We start from the raw sequence: 13,657 nt of genomic DNA, 5'->3' as shown, positions 1-13,657 counted from the left end.
AAAAACTTTATAAAGATACCTAAGTGAGTTATTCAGATATACTCAGCTAGAAATAAAAATTTTTTAACTTTTCCTCTTCTTTAAAATTTGTAATAGTCTGCTAACGGGAATATGTTTATACTGTTTTAATACAACTTTTAGAAAGAGCCAGCATTCATACAATTTTGGAAAACCACTTTTATGAAAATAAGCTGACCCTATTACTAAAATCTTTGAAGTCTGTTCAAAATAGCTAAATTCACAGCTATTAACTAAAAGTCTGACTTAACTAAATTGCCAAAAGACAGTTTAAAGTACTGTTCCTTTTCCTGGTTTTGATCACAAAATATTTGAACTACACTATTTAGATTAGTATTAACAAAAGAAGGAAACAGGAATTAAGTTTGCTGACTAAGGAGAAAAACACCCTTTTCAGTCGAGTTTTTACCAAAAAAGCAAATTTCTGATGAAATTAACACTCAAGGATGTGAAATAATTATAAAGAACAGGCATTACAATAACACTTTGCAGCAAAAAGTATGAACTTCAGGGAACTGCTTCCAAGTAGTATGAATGGTTATGCAAATTAAAATTCCTGTATAACAGACTTCCAAATTCAGTTTATTATTAATGTTCTGTATACGTCTCCCTTTGGTCTCCCAAATCAAACTTTTCTTCTACACAAACCAAATAAAATTTTAGTATTCATTAATAAAAGGGCTTTGAATTTTCCCTTGAAAATAAAATCCTTTCTGTAGGTGGCATTTATAACAGGTGCACATCAAACTTCTGATTGAATGCCTCTAATCACTGTTTACAGTCTGAGAGCAACAATTATGAAATGGCTCTTTCTAAATTCCTGTGTAGGTATTTCACCATCCAACCTGCCTTCTTGAATTTTTTTCCCTATTGGTTCTAGTTTTACTTTCTGGGACACTAGACTTTAAGTTACTAAACGGAATTTAATTCACAAGAAAAATATAAGAAAATATGATTTGCTTGATTTAAAGATTTTCTATAAAATATATTTAAATTTTAAACCCTGCCACTACTTGTCATGATTAAAATCTAGCATAAATTGCTACCTAATATTGCACAAATATACTTAGCATCTCTAATATACCAACTATTTTAGAAAATATTCTATCCTGTTTATGAAAACACCAGGAATTTCAAGGTATTCTACTCCCTGAATTGAATTGAAAACCTGTCCAAAATATAAAACCAGTCAGGGATACAGCTCAGCAGCGAAAGTGCCTGCCTGGCAAACACTATAACCTGAGTGCAATTCCTGGTCCACATTCCCCAAAATCAGATACCAAAATATAAAATTTAAAAATGGTTCATTTCCTCTTTTAAGCGACAACTTTGTGAATTTTAACTATTTTTCTCAAAAACACCTCAGAAATCATCTAGTCTAATCCACTATTTTTTTTTTAATCTTTTTATTGGTACCAGGGATCAAACTCACGACCACCTGCTTGCAAGGCAGGTGCTTATGCCGCTGAGCTAAATCCCCAGCCCCTAATCTGCTATTTCATAGATGAAAAAAATCTCAGATCTAGAGCATGATTTATTATCTAATACATATTTTCTTCAGGTAAAATTCTCAAACTTTTTCAGAAATTCCTTAAATTATGTAACTTTTAGATCTTGAAAACTGAAGTCTTTTTTGGAGACAAATTGTAGTTTATTGGTGGCCCTCTTAGAATGTGGTGCTTACATATTATTATTAGATGGGGCTTTAATACAGCAGCAGATAATGAAGTGATAACAAATATCTACCTTCTCAGCCATGCTTCGGTTAAGCTTTAAGACTAGGCAAGTACCCCAAGCTACCCAAATTCAGATAGCATGCTATTAGTAAAGGTCTTGATGTACTACACTGCAATAATGCAGCTCTGGTTTCCATTTTTTTGTCTTTTCAAAACAGGGTTTCACTATGCAGTTCAGCCTGGCCTTGACTTCACTTTGTAACCCAGGCTGGCCATGAACTAACAGTGATTCTCCTGCCTCAGCTTCCCAAATGCTGGGATTACAGGCAAGCACCACCATACCTAATTTAGCTCTGATTTCTGATTGATCAGTTGAACAAATCATGCTATTTTTGTCTACTTGGTCAGCTGATCAATCAGAAATCCATCTAGATTGATCCATATCTCTCATAATCCATTGCTTATTACTACTTTAATCCTTCCTCTATGCTTTGTAATCTAGGAACACACTTCTGCTAAAACTGATCTTATCCAGTTATCTCATTAAGTCCCAACTTGTAGTTCTCTGTGACCTCATTAGGGAATCTTGCTAAGGGAACCTTGTAAGAACCTACCTATCCTCATTATTCCCCTCAGACACCTTATAACGACACTCCAAATAAGAAAAATAGCAAGATTCAACTGTGCCAAATATTAAAAATTAGCAGGAAAAGATGTATACTACAGGGAGACTTACGTGGGTGTCATATCAGTGCCGTACCAAAGCGTGAAGAATACAAAAACTGGAAATGACCAATCTAAACTAAACAGGGCAGCAGGAAAAAGAAAATTGAGATTTAAAAAAAAAAACGGCATTAGCAATCTAAGCTACTGGTTTATAGCCAAAAAGAAACCATTCGCAGGTTATCCTATTTTTACATTTATCTTGCCACATTCCCAGCCTCACAGGCTCCTAAAGTGTAAGGAAATTTTCAAGGTATCTATTTAAGAGGTTCCAAATGCCAGTTCAAGAGAATAGCAGATTGGCTATATCAGATTGGCTATAGAATCACGTAGGGTAAGTTTTGAGGGAAAAAATCTTTCCCTTCAAAAAAAATTTTTTTTCGTTTTTTTGAAACAAGGTCTTGCCATGTAGTGCCGGCTGGCTTTAAAGTTGCTTATGTAGCCCTGGCTAGCCTTGAACTCTCTTAAGGATCCTCCTCTTTCCCTTCAAATTTCACATTGTCTCTCTATCCCCACCACAATTCGGAATTAACTAGATCTAAATTTGCAGGACATTGTGACATAGAACTACATTTACCTGAGATTACAGACATGTGGCACCAAGCTCAACAGAAGTTTTTTTTTGTTTTTTGTTTTGTTTTGTTTTGTTGAGATAAGAGTCTCCCTATACAGTTCTGGCTGGCCTCCAGCTCCCTATAATCCTCCTACCTCACCTTCCTCAGCGCTGGGGATCATATACAACAAATAACTTACTACTTTCAAAATAGCATAAGTATTGTTTCTTCAAGATACTTCTGGGGCTAGGAATTTAGCTCAGTGGCGTAAGCACCTGCCTCGCAAGCGCGCAGTCATGAGTTCTACATCCGATACAAAAAAAAAGATACTTCTGTGGCTTCTCCTTGACTTACAGAAACTCTCAAACACACAGAAAAGTAGAGTAATACAACAAAGACTCAGGTATCCATAACTAGCTTCAACAATCATCAACACATGGCCAATTTTGTTTCACCCATAAACCCCCCAAATCCAAACATCTCATTAGATTTTATTAAATGTACAAGTAATTTTATTACATCTATAAATTCTTCAGAAATCTCTCTAAAATCTAAGATCTCAATTAACTGCAATGCCAGTATACCAAAACAATAATTCCATAACTTTATTATCTCATTATCTCAACTATAAAATAGGTGTGGGCTATGAGATTCTTCTATAGTCCCTGAAACATTCTTATGACTTCTCTACAATTTGAGTGACTATTTTTTTTAAAAAATAAAAAGTATGTAAGCTCTTAGGTTCCAATTCCAGTTTTAGATGTTTCGTTAATAAAAAACCTGACTATCTAGAAACCTCAATTTAAAATAATTACATTCTATCAAAGGAGAAAAAGGGATAGGCTCGTCAATGAATATCAAGTTACAGCTAAACAAGAATAAGTTCTTCTGTGCTATTGCACAAATAAGTAAGTATAGATAACAGTAACATACTGTATATTTCAAAAAGTTGTAAGAGATCTTGAATGTATTTACTATAAAGCAGGTATAGTAGCACCTATGTTGGAGGCTGAGGCAGGAGGATAACACATTTGAGCCTAGCCTAGGCAAGTTAGTGACCTAACAAGAGCTTGTCTCAAAAAATTAAAAGAAGCACACATCTTTAATCCCCGCACTTGGGAGACTGAATCAGGAAGATCACTGCAAGTTCAAGGCCAGCCTGTGCTACAAAGTGAGTTCAAGGCCAGCCTGAACGGCATAGTAAAATCTTGTCTCAAAAAGACCAAACCCAGGGGCTGAGGATTTAACTCAGTGGCATAAGCGCCTATCTTGCAAGCACGTGGTCGTGAGTTCGATCCCCGGTACAGATTTAAAAAAAAAAAAAAAGACCAAACCCCCACCCCCAGACATACACAAACAAAGAGCCCGGGATGTAGCTCATTGTAAAGGCCCTATTTCAACTGCCAATACTGCAAAGAAAAAAACATTTAAGGAGATAGGTATGTTTAATCTGATTAAACATACAATGTATACATGTATTAAAACATCACCATACCCACTAATATTGAACTGTATCATGGCTGGGGATATAGCTCAGTGGCACAGTGCCTGCCTGGCAAGCTCAAGGTCCTAAGTTCAATTCCCAGTACCCCCTAAAATTAACTTTATGATAAAGTATCTCTGGAATGGTAATTTCAATTCACTTGAGATAATCTGCTTCCCTTAGTGGGAAATGACTCTTCAATGATTAGAATTTAAGACAGACAATGAAATAAACCAAAGCCATTTATATACACATATATTGCCTTTAAGATAATCTATGTATTGTGGCTATACTGTATATACTGTAGAACTATGAATGCATATATACAGAGGTGAGACACAGGAGAGGAACTGCTTGAAATAACTAGCTATTTATACTGGGTCATTTGGACAACCAAGGGCTCTTCTAAAATAGGAGAGTTGAGCCTCTGCTTAGCTCCCTAAAGATCAGGGGCATGTTTAATAGAGTACAACTTTACATGTTCTTAGGTTCCAGGCAACTGAGCTTGCCAAACAACTGTAAATTGTTTGAATTCACTCTTTCATATACTCATTCATTCATGGTTAAAAAACAATAAAAGATGAGACTTTCTATAATGAAGTTAGAAATAAAAATTGCTTGCATTAAAAAAAATGAAAGGAAAGGAAACTATCCAAAGAGATACGGAGATGGGGATATAGCTCAGTGGCACAGGGACCTACCAGGCAAGGGCAAGGTCTTGAGTTCGATTCTTGGTATGTCCCCTCCCCCCATCTAAAAAAGGTAAAGAGATATGGAAAGCAAGAATATCTTAAATACCTCTGGTACAGTCAGTTCTTTGATTGGAAGGTTTTATTTATAACGTTAGAAAAAAATACTAAAGTAAGCAATTTGCCATATAAAGCACTCTTAGAAGCAAAGAAAAACAAGATTTATAATAAAAATATTTTTCTAATAAATTATGCACACAAATATGAATTTTAGGTTAGTAAGAAAACACTATGATTTGGGGATGATACAAATACCACTGTTGCCCCTGATTGATGTGTTTTGAAACTTTTAGTTTTTTTCTTCATTCTTTCCCCCCTGAAATAAAACGGAAAAAAAAGAAAAGAAAAAAAAAATACTATACCTGAGATATTTGGCCCTGAACTTTCATAAGTTGAGTTGTTCGAATATTTAAAGACTGGCTTCTTGTTACTGTTGCCCCAGAAACAGACTTTCCAGTCACCTTTCTTTCTAGGTGACAACTTGCTGGTGATCTCACTCCTAGAAGAACAGCATCCCAAGGATCCTCTGCTAGCAAACTCGGAACATGTTTGTCTTCTTCATGGTCTAATACTTCCACATTGTCCACCTTTGGCTTACTTAGAGGATCCAAGTCTAGCCAGTCAAATTTACTAATATCCTCAGACTTTGGAGAACCCTGTAGATTGTTGACTGCAGCTTTTGAATTTGTTATCTCCAAATCAGTCCTTGCTTTCCCATTTTTTAAAAATTCTGATGTACTAGCTATTTTGTCAAATAGTTTTGCCATATCAGGATTGACTACTGGACGATAGATTGGTAAACTTCCTTGTGGATGAAAGGTTGTGGCTGGTGTCAAAGGATATGAAAAATACGGAGACTGACCTGGAAGTCTTAAATATATAGGCTCAGCAGATGGAAAAGTGGGCATTCTTGGACTGAAGCCATTCTGGAATGCAGCCTGTTTACTGTAAGTTGAAGGATAAATAGTAGTATAAGTGGAAGGTCCAGGTGGCCACTGTCCTCTCTGAATAGTAGGTCTAAGATAGAGCTGTGCTGAAAATGAAGGGCTCAGAACAGGAGTAACTGGCAAAACAGGTGTTTTTCTAGTTTCAAAACCATCATCCAATAATAATTTCTCAAGTTCAGCTTGGGTGAGCTTTTCTACATCAATATCAACTGCTTTCTTGTGAGACTCTGATTCAGGAAACACCATAAGATCATAATCCTGTTTGTTTAAAACTTGTGCTTTTTGTCTGGTGCTGCTTGACAACTCAAAGCCTCTCTGATTATCAATCACTTGCCTATCCTTTTGCAGTTTTGCTAATGCCTCTGCTTCCATCTGTAATGCTTCTTCTTTGTCCACTTCTTTTGTTCTTGTTGGTTCCAAATGGTTAGATGAACACTGTTTAAATCCATTGTTGTTGGATATCTGAGCCATGTCCACTGAGAAGACCAAATCTTCCTCTAGTCTATTTTCTCTTATAGCTTCCAAAATAGCAAAGCCTATACACAACAACAAACAAAACACTCAATTAGATTTTGTAAGCTCAAATAAATTGTTAGAAACCTACCCCACATGATTCAGGGTTTGCAGCCACTTATGCAAATAAAGTGAACAGTTAAGTAAAATCTGGAACACCCATTAACCATTAATCCAATAGTATATACTATTGGATTAAGGAATATGTTTAGGTACACATGACTTTATCTCAATTCCTGACCTAATAGAAAAGCTTACTCTGTAAATAGAGAGCTGGCACTTAGGCTATCACAACAGCTGCCATTAACCAGTGGCTCTTGTAGCAGAATTCTTGGCATGAAATAACCTAACTGCTAGTTATTTATTTTTAAGAGTTCAGATAGGGTTTACTTGCATGCAAATCCAAAGTCAAAACACTTGTGATCTTTCATTTTTGTTAAGTTGCTCAAAAGTCAATTAGTTAATAGAATAATCAAGTACCTACTCAATAAAATAAGAAACTACATTTCATCAACATATAATGTTAAACGGAGCAGAGCATGGGGACATACACCTATAATCCTAGATGCTCAAGAGGAAAGGATCACAAATTCGGGGTCAGTCAGCACAATTTATCAAGATTCTGTCCCAAAATTAAAAACAAAACAAAAAGTGCTAGGGATACAGTTCAGTTCAAGAGTACTTGCCAGAATGCATGAGGCCCTGGGTTCAATCCCCCAGTACACAGCAGACATGATGGTGCATACCTATAAATCCATCACTTGGGAGGCTCAGGCAGAAAGATCATAAGTTTGAGGACAGCATGGGCTACATAGAAAGGTTAAAGCCAGCCTGAACTGCACATAAGAGTCTTTGTCTTGGGGCCGGAGGTTTGGCTCAGCGGCATAAGCACCTGCCTTGCAAGCAGGCAGTCGTGAGTTCGATCCCCGGTACCGATAAAATGGAAAAAGATTAAAAAAAAAAAAAAAAAAAAAAAAAAAAAGAGTCTTTGTCTTAAAAAAACAAACAAAAAAAATCCAGATGTGATAGCACATGCCTATCATCCCAGCACTTAGGAGGCTGAAGCAGGAGGACTGCTGCAAGTTCAATGCCAGCCTCATAGTGAGTTCAACACCAGAATAATCTACAGAAGGAGACTGTCTCAAAAAAAACTCCATACAGAAAACAAGCAAAACATACATAGTGATAAGGTAAGGATTTATGATATTCTAGAATGAAACTGTATAATGTAAAAGAAAATGTATAATGTAACATAGCTTAGAATAATAAAGGTATTAAGACTATAACATGTACTATTACATTCAAAGGTTAAGTTATGACTAAATTCATCCTACCGTTTCAATCATACTTCTGATTATCTGAAGTTAAATCAACTGTTACAACAGCAAAACTCCTTAAATCCTTATCTTTTTTCCATGAAAAGACCAGAAGTTAATTTTTATACTTTCTCTAGCCAAGTACAATGGCACACACCTATAATCCCAGCACTCTGACAGGCTAAAACAGGAGGACTGCAAACCTCTAGCAAATTTGCACTATGAATTTGGTGACCTCAATGTGAAGGCCTTGAGGTAAATTCCCAATAATACCAAAAAAGAAAGGGGGGTTGTGTCTTATAAATCCATTAATAAAAATCTAAACTCCCTTATTCAACATGAACAATTTAAGCCAAGATTACTCTGAGAAGTAATATATCCAATTAAAAAGTTATCAACTGTGCAACAAAAGGCACATTTCTTACTTCTAACCAATATGATATGGATTCTGGAGTTACATCACCTTGGTTTAAGAAGCTGTGTGAGCTAAGTGAGGTGACTGAGAAGATTATGAATTCAAACTCTGTATGAGCAATTTAGCAACTTAGTGAGACTACATTTGAAAAATAAAAAGTGGTTAGGTGTAGTAGTGTGCGTTTGTAATCATAGCACCGAGGCAAGAGGATCACCAGTGATATAGATAAGCAAGTTCAAATCCAGACCAGACACAGTGAGATCCTGTCTCAATAAATAGAGATAAATTGAAAGACACAGCTAGCTAGATAGCTAGATAGAAGTTAGGAATGTGGCTCAGTGTGAAGGTCCTAGGTTCTAGGTTCAATTTCCAGTAATGGATGTGGGGAGAGGCAGTTGTATGACCTTGATGAACTTAAATTACCTAATTTAAAACACAAAACCACATGCGTTACGTGAAATAATGCGTCTAAAAGTTTATCATTGCATTGTAGGTAAACACGATGATCACATTCATCATAGGGAATTTATACCTGTACATGGCATAAGCTTTTTTTTTCTATTTCCTACCTTCTCTCCAACTCCTCTCTCCTGCGTATTTACCAAAGTTTAGTTTCCATTTTTTCCTTCTTTTCTCATTAAAAAATGGTTTAAGTGTGGCTCTTTACTTATTGAAAGGCAGTTTAGTATAGTGTATGTATAATGATAAATAAATAATATTTAACACTTCTCACATTTGAGGGAGGCACTAGGAATCAAACTCATGACCTTACACTTGCAAAGCAGGCAACATGCTACTGAGCTATATTCCCAGCCCTTATATTTTATGGCTGCTAAGTTCAGACACTTCAAAAAAATTTTTTTTAGTTCTTTTGAGACAGGATCTTGCTACATAGTGCAGGTTGGCCTTGAACTCACTATGTAGCCCAGGGTGGTCTTGAACTAAGGGCAATTATCCTGCCTCAGCTTCCCAAGAGTGCTGGGATGGCAGGCATGTGCTACCACACACAGCCAAATGCTTTTATCTTTTTTCTTTTATTTTTTCAAACCCATTTTATTCAAACATAAAAAGAAAGAAAAAAAGGTTTACCACTGACCTTGAGCTATACTATATATGCGCAGTGAAAGAATGCAGGGAAAACTCAAAGTAAATTCAAATCAATAAGAATGAAAATTTAGGTGACAAGTGATAATATTATAAGGACATAACGAAGGAGGTACTCAAAGAATATCCTTTAAGAATTAGTTTGCATTCTTTTATACGACTATAGTTGAATTTCTGAGGCAGTTTACTGAAAAACAATTCCAAATTTTTCCCTCCTGTAGTAGGACCGCAGAACATAGGAATGATGCTTATTTAAATTTGAATCCTTTGTTGTATATAAACTTTATGCCAAGCCAGGGATTTAGCTCAGTGGCATAAGTGCCTGCCTAGCAAGCATGAGGTGGTGAGTTTGATCCCTAGTACCAAAAAAAAAGAAAAAGAAAAAAGAAAACATTTTATGTCGGGAGAAAAAAAACTGTAAATATTGAACTCTTACTAAATATACACAAAGTACTTAAAGAAAAGCACTGATGTCTGCAAGTTACTTTAAAGTGCATAAAAACAATGAATTGATGGATTCAAGGATGGCAGTTGAATAAATGTGGTAAAACAAGTATAGGAAATCAATTAATAGAATCTAGGGGGTATATGGATGTATTCTATTACAAAATTATTTTAATTGGACTATCATGAATGGAAATATAATAAAATGCTGAGGGGTGGGCACAAATTCTTCCCACTTGAACATATACTCTCCTTTGTAGTATGATTTTGTTGCCCCCTCCAATAAAGAAAAGTCTAATTCTCAGTTATCATCATCTGAGCAGAACTCTGGACTTGCTTTGACTAACGGATTGTGGAAGAGCACCAAGTTCCAAGACTAAGTCATAGGAGACCTTAGTACCTCAGCTCTTCTTTCTTGAAAAGCAGCCATAGCCATGTGAATGAATGCTCACTGAAAGTGAGAAAACTAAGAGAAATGCAGCCAATAGCCAGAAGCCACCACCAGACATGTCATAATAAAGACCTAGACTATCCAACCACACTCCAGATGACATCACCCTCAAGACTGACCCAAAGCAGAACCAGCACAAGAAACCACCCAGCTGAATTCAGGCCAAACTCTTTGGAATGATTTGTTACAAAACAATAGATAACTGAAAACCTTTTTCTTATTTTATTTATTTTTGGCACCAGGGATCCAACTTGCAACCTTGCACTTGCCAGGCAGGCACTGTGCCACTGAGCTGTATCATTGGTGCTTATTCATTTTTAAAATTTAATTTTTATTTTTTCTTCTGTTGAGCTAGGAATGGAAAACAGGAGCCACATCCCCAGCCCTAGAACTCATTTTAGAAAACAAAAGGCAAACTCCTTAACTATTAGACAACAAATTCCTTTAACTTTTGACACTACTACCACTTTCACTTGTTCTCAGAGAATGAATGGTTTTCCAAAAAGTTTACCTTGTCCACATATATCCTTAACCCCTGGATTCCCTTCTACTTCTTTATTTGAAACTGTCTTCCTTGCACTGTTAATTTCTTAACTCCGTTCTTTGCCATAAAAATGCTAGTTTTCTCCACATGAAATCTTTTAACATTCTCTTTTATTCTAATGGTTTCCATTTCAATTTTCTTTTCACTACCAAACTTCTCAAATGAGCAACTACTTTCTTTACATACATTCTCTGCCTTGGAAAAACGCTACTTCTCCTTCAGGGCCCAATTAAAATATTTCCTCCTCTCTAAAGTTTTTCCTAAGCAGTTCTTATCAGAATTCACCCTTTTCCCCCTCAATCAAAAACATTTTGTTTTAAATCACAGTTTATTTTACTTTACATTTGCAGCACCGGAGACTGTTGTGTATGCTCTAAGTATGCATTCTACCATTGAGCCACATGCCCAATACCTGATTATTTTTGAAAACTTTTCGGTAGCTTTGCCTGTCAACTTCCCTGCTTCTGGCAACAAAATCTATAGCTTCCTTTCTAGGCCTTTTATATTCTATGTAGTGAAAGAAAGATTGCATCATTTCTACTCCTCATACTTCCACATCCACAACTGCTCCAAAAGATTCAAGTCTGGCTCATCAAAGTTAACCCAGGAAAGGTTTGCTTATTTGTTTTTAGTACAGAGGTCCTTTGCACTGAGTTATATCCCCAGCCCTTATTATTTTTTATTTATATTTTGAGGCAGGTCTCACTGAGTCACTAAATTGCCTAGGCTGGGTTTAAATTTGTGATCCTCCTGCCTCAGTCTCTTAGAGCTCTGTGATTAGAAGCATACTACCAATTCTTCCTTCTCAGCTGACTGGAAGCTTTTTGTTTGGTTTGTGTAACTGGAGTGTAAATTTCCATTACTGTGGCCACCTTTTCTACTTGAGGAGATGCTTCCTAAGAATGAATGCAAGCCATAAAAAAGCAAAGCTGTACTGGGATTTAGCTTAGTGGCATAAGCGCCTACCTTGCAAACCAAGGTTGTAAGTTCAATTCCAATATCAAAAAAAAAAAAAAAAAAAAGCAAAGCTAAATAAATGAAGATATCTCTGGTAGTTCTACATTATATATCTAGACCCAACCATATCCTTCCTAAACCAATTTTTTAATTGAAGTAAACCAATAAATTTTTTTGGCTTACGTTTAAATTGAGTTTCTGTCATAAACCCCAAAAGTCCTTGTATCCAACAGAACAAAATGAGCTTAAAGTACGAAGATCCTTGTTGATTTTTTTAGTTTCCCATAACATTTTAAAGTATTTTGCTTAGTAAAGATGGAACTTAAATCACTGAATACAAATTTTAACATGAGAATAAAGCTGCTGGACAGTCTTTTTTTGGTAGCACTGGGGATAGAATCCAGAACCTTACGCACCCAAGTGCAAGAGACAAGTGCTCTACTACAGTCATACCCACAGCCCAACACTGACTATTTTTCACAAAATCAGATGGATTAACACAAAGTAGCATTTTACAAAAAGATGAAGAAACTTAATGACAATTCATTATCTACGACATCATGCCAGGTTGTTTAAGTCTTCCCTAGTACTGACTGATCTAAAAAGGGATATGAATTTTTAAAATTAGTTTGTGAAAAGCAGTTTATTCACTTGAGAACACAAATGTTCTAAATATTTCAAAGAATGTTAACTCATTAAATGACAACAAAAGTGTAAGATTAATAGTTTGAAATACATTTTTACTGTGAACATGGTTTTCCCAGATCACCAATTTGCTTGCTCTACTTCTAGTACCAACACCTAAAAGTAACATATATTAATGTAAGTTCAACTGTAAACATAGTAGTCAGCAATCTTGAACTGTTAGGAGCTAATTACTATATTTTTATTTTCCAAGGGGTTATCATGTATATACATTCAAGTGACAATAAAAGTACTTAAAAAGATTGCCCAAAAGTATAGTGACTCTGTAATTCAGTTATGGGGAAGTTTGTATTGATGTGCTCTATTAAATTTTTAAAACAATGCTTCATTTGATGACCAACATTTAGCACAAAATAATTTTCTACATGGTAATTCAAAAAGAAAATTTCATTGCTAATATTTCTCTAATTCAAGCTGGGAAAAACAGTAAGTAGTTTATAAAGGAGAATTGTGTGTCATTTGCCAAAACTTTCCCAGCATAAAGTAATCCAATGAAGACCACAAGACTGTAGCTACTTTAAAATTCTTCCAAAAAGGGCAATTAGACTATTCAGTTAAACTTTTGGACACTATCTGCATACTCCAAAACAGAAGAATTAATTTAAAAGCTTTTGGCTTCATTGGTGGAGACATTCATTTGCAATTTAAATCTCAAGGGGGAAAACAAAACAAAAAAAAACAAAATGTCAATCCAACTACCCATGTAAATACCTTCAGATCTTAAAATTTTGAGATACTTAAGAAAATGGAGAAACAATTACTGGAACCTAGCAACAGATATTTCTCCTCTAAAATGATAATGATCTTCAAAGAAAAATAAATTATGTTAACTCCATGGATCTGAATGCTAGTAAGGAAAATGTCTGATCAAATCATAGTATACTATCTATATATCTCTATGTCAAGATGTTGGAGCACAATTACAAGAACACGTTTATAAAATAGCAAACTTTTAGTATTTCATGAGCAACTAGAGGTCTCTGATCAAGCTTCTGTTCTGCTGCGTTGGCTGAATTCAACTGACCTTGACAGTGTCTAAAGCCCAGCTGCACATCTTT

General features: G+C 35.5%; 1 protein-coding gene across 1 annotated transcript in view; it reads right to left on the bottom strand.

Annotated features, from left to right (window-relative positions):
- Pik3c2a (phosphatidylinositol-4-phosphate 3-kinase catalytic subunit type 2 alpha) overlaps positions 1–13,657 on the bottom strand; it is a 98,430-nt gene that overhangs the window by 68,897 nt on the left and 15,876 nt on the right. The window contains exon 2 of the mRNA XM_063251803.1: positions 5,566–6,686. Within this exon, the coding sequence (XP_063107873.1) occupies positions 5,566–6,621 (1,056 nt within the window). The 5' untranslated portion in view covers positions 6,622–6,686. The remainder of the gene's footprint in view (positions 1–5,565; positions 6,687–13,657) is intronic.

Source organism: Cavia porcellus, unplaced genomic scaffold (genome assembly GCF_034190915.1).
Source record: "Cavia porcellus strain 051 isolate PalLab524CR breed Dunkin Hartley unplaced genomic scaffold, mCavPor4.1 scaffold_6, whole genome shotgun sequence".
Classification (NCBI taxonomy): domain Eukaryota; kingdom Metazoa; phylum Chordata; class Mammalia; order Rodentia; family Caviidae; genus Cavia; species Cavia porcellus.
This window is presented reverse-complemented; position numbering and strand designations above follow the sequence as displayed.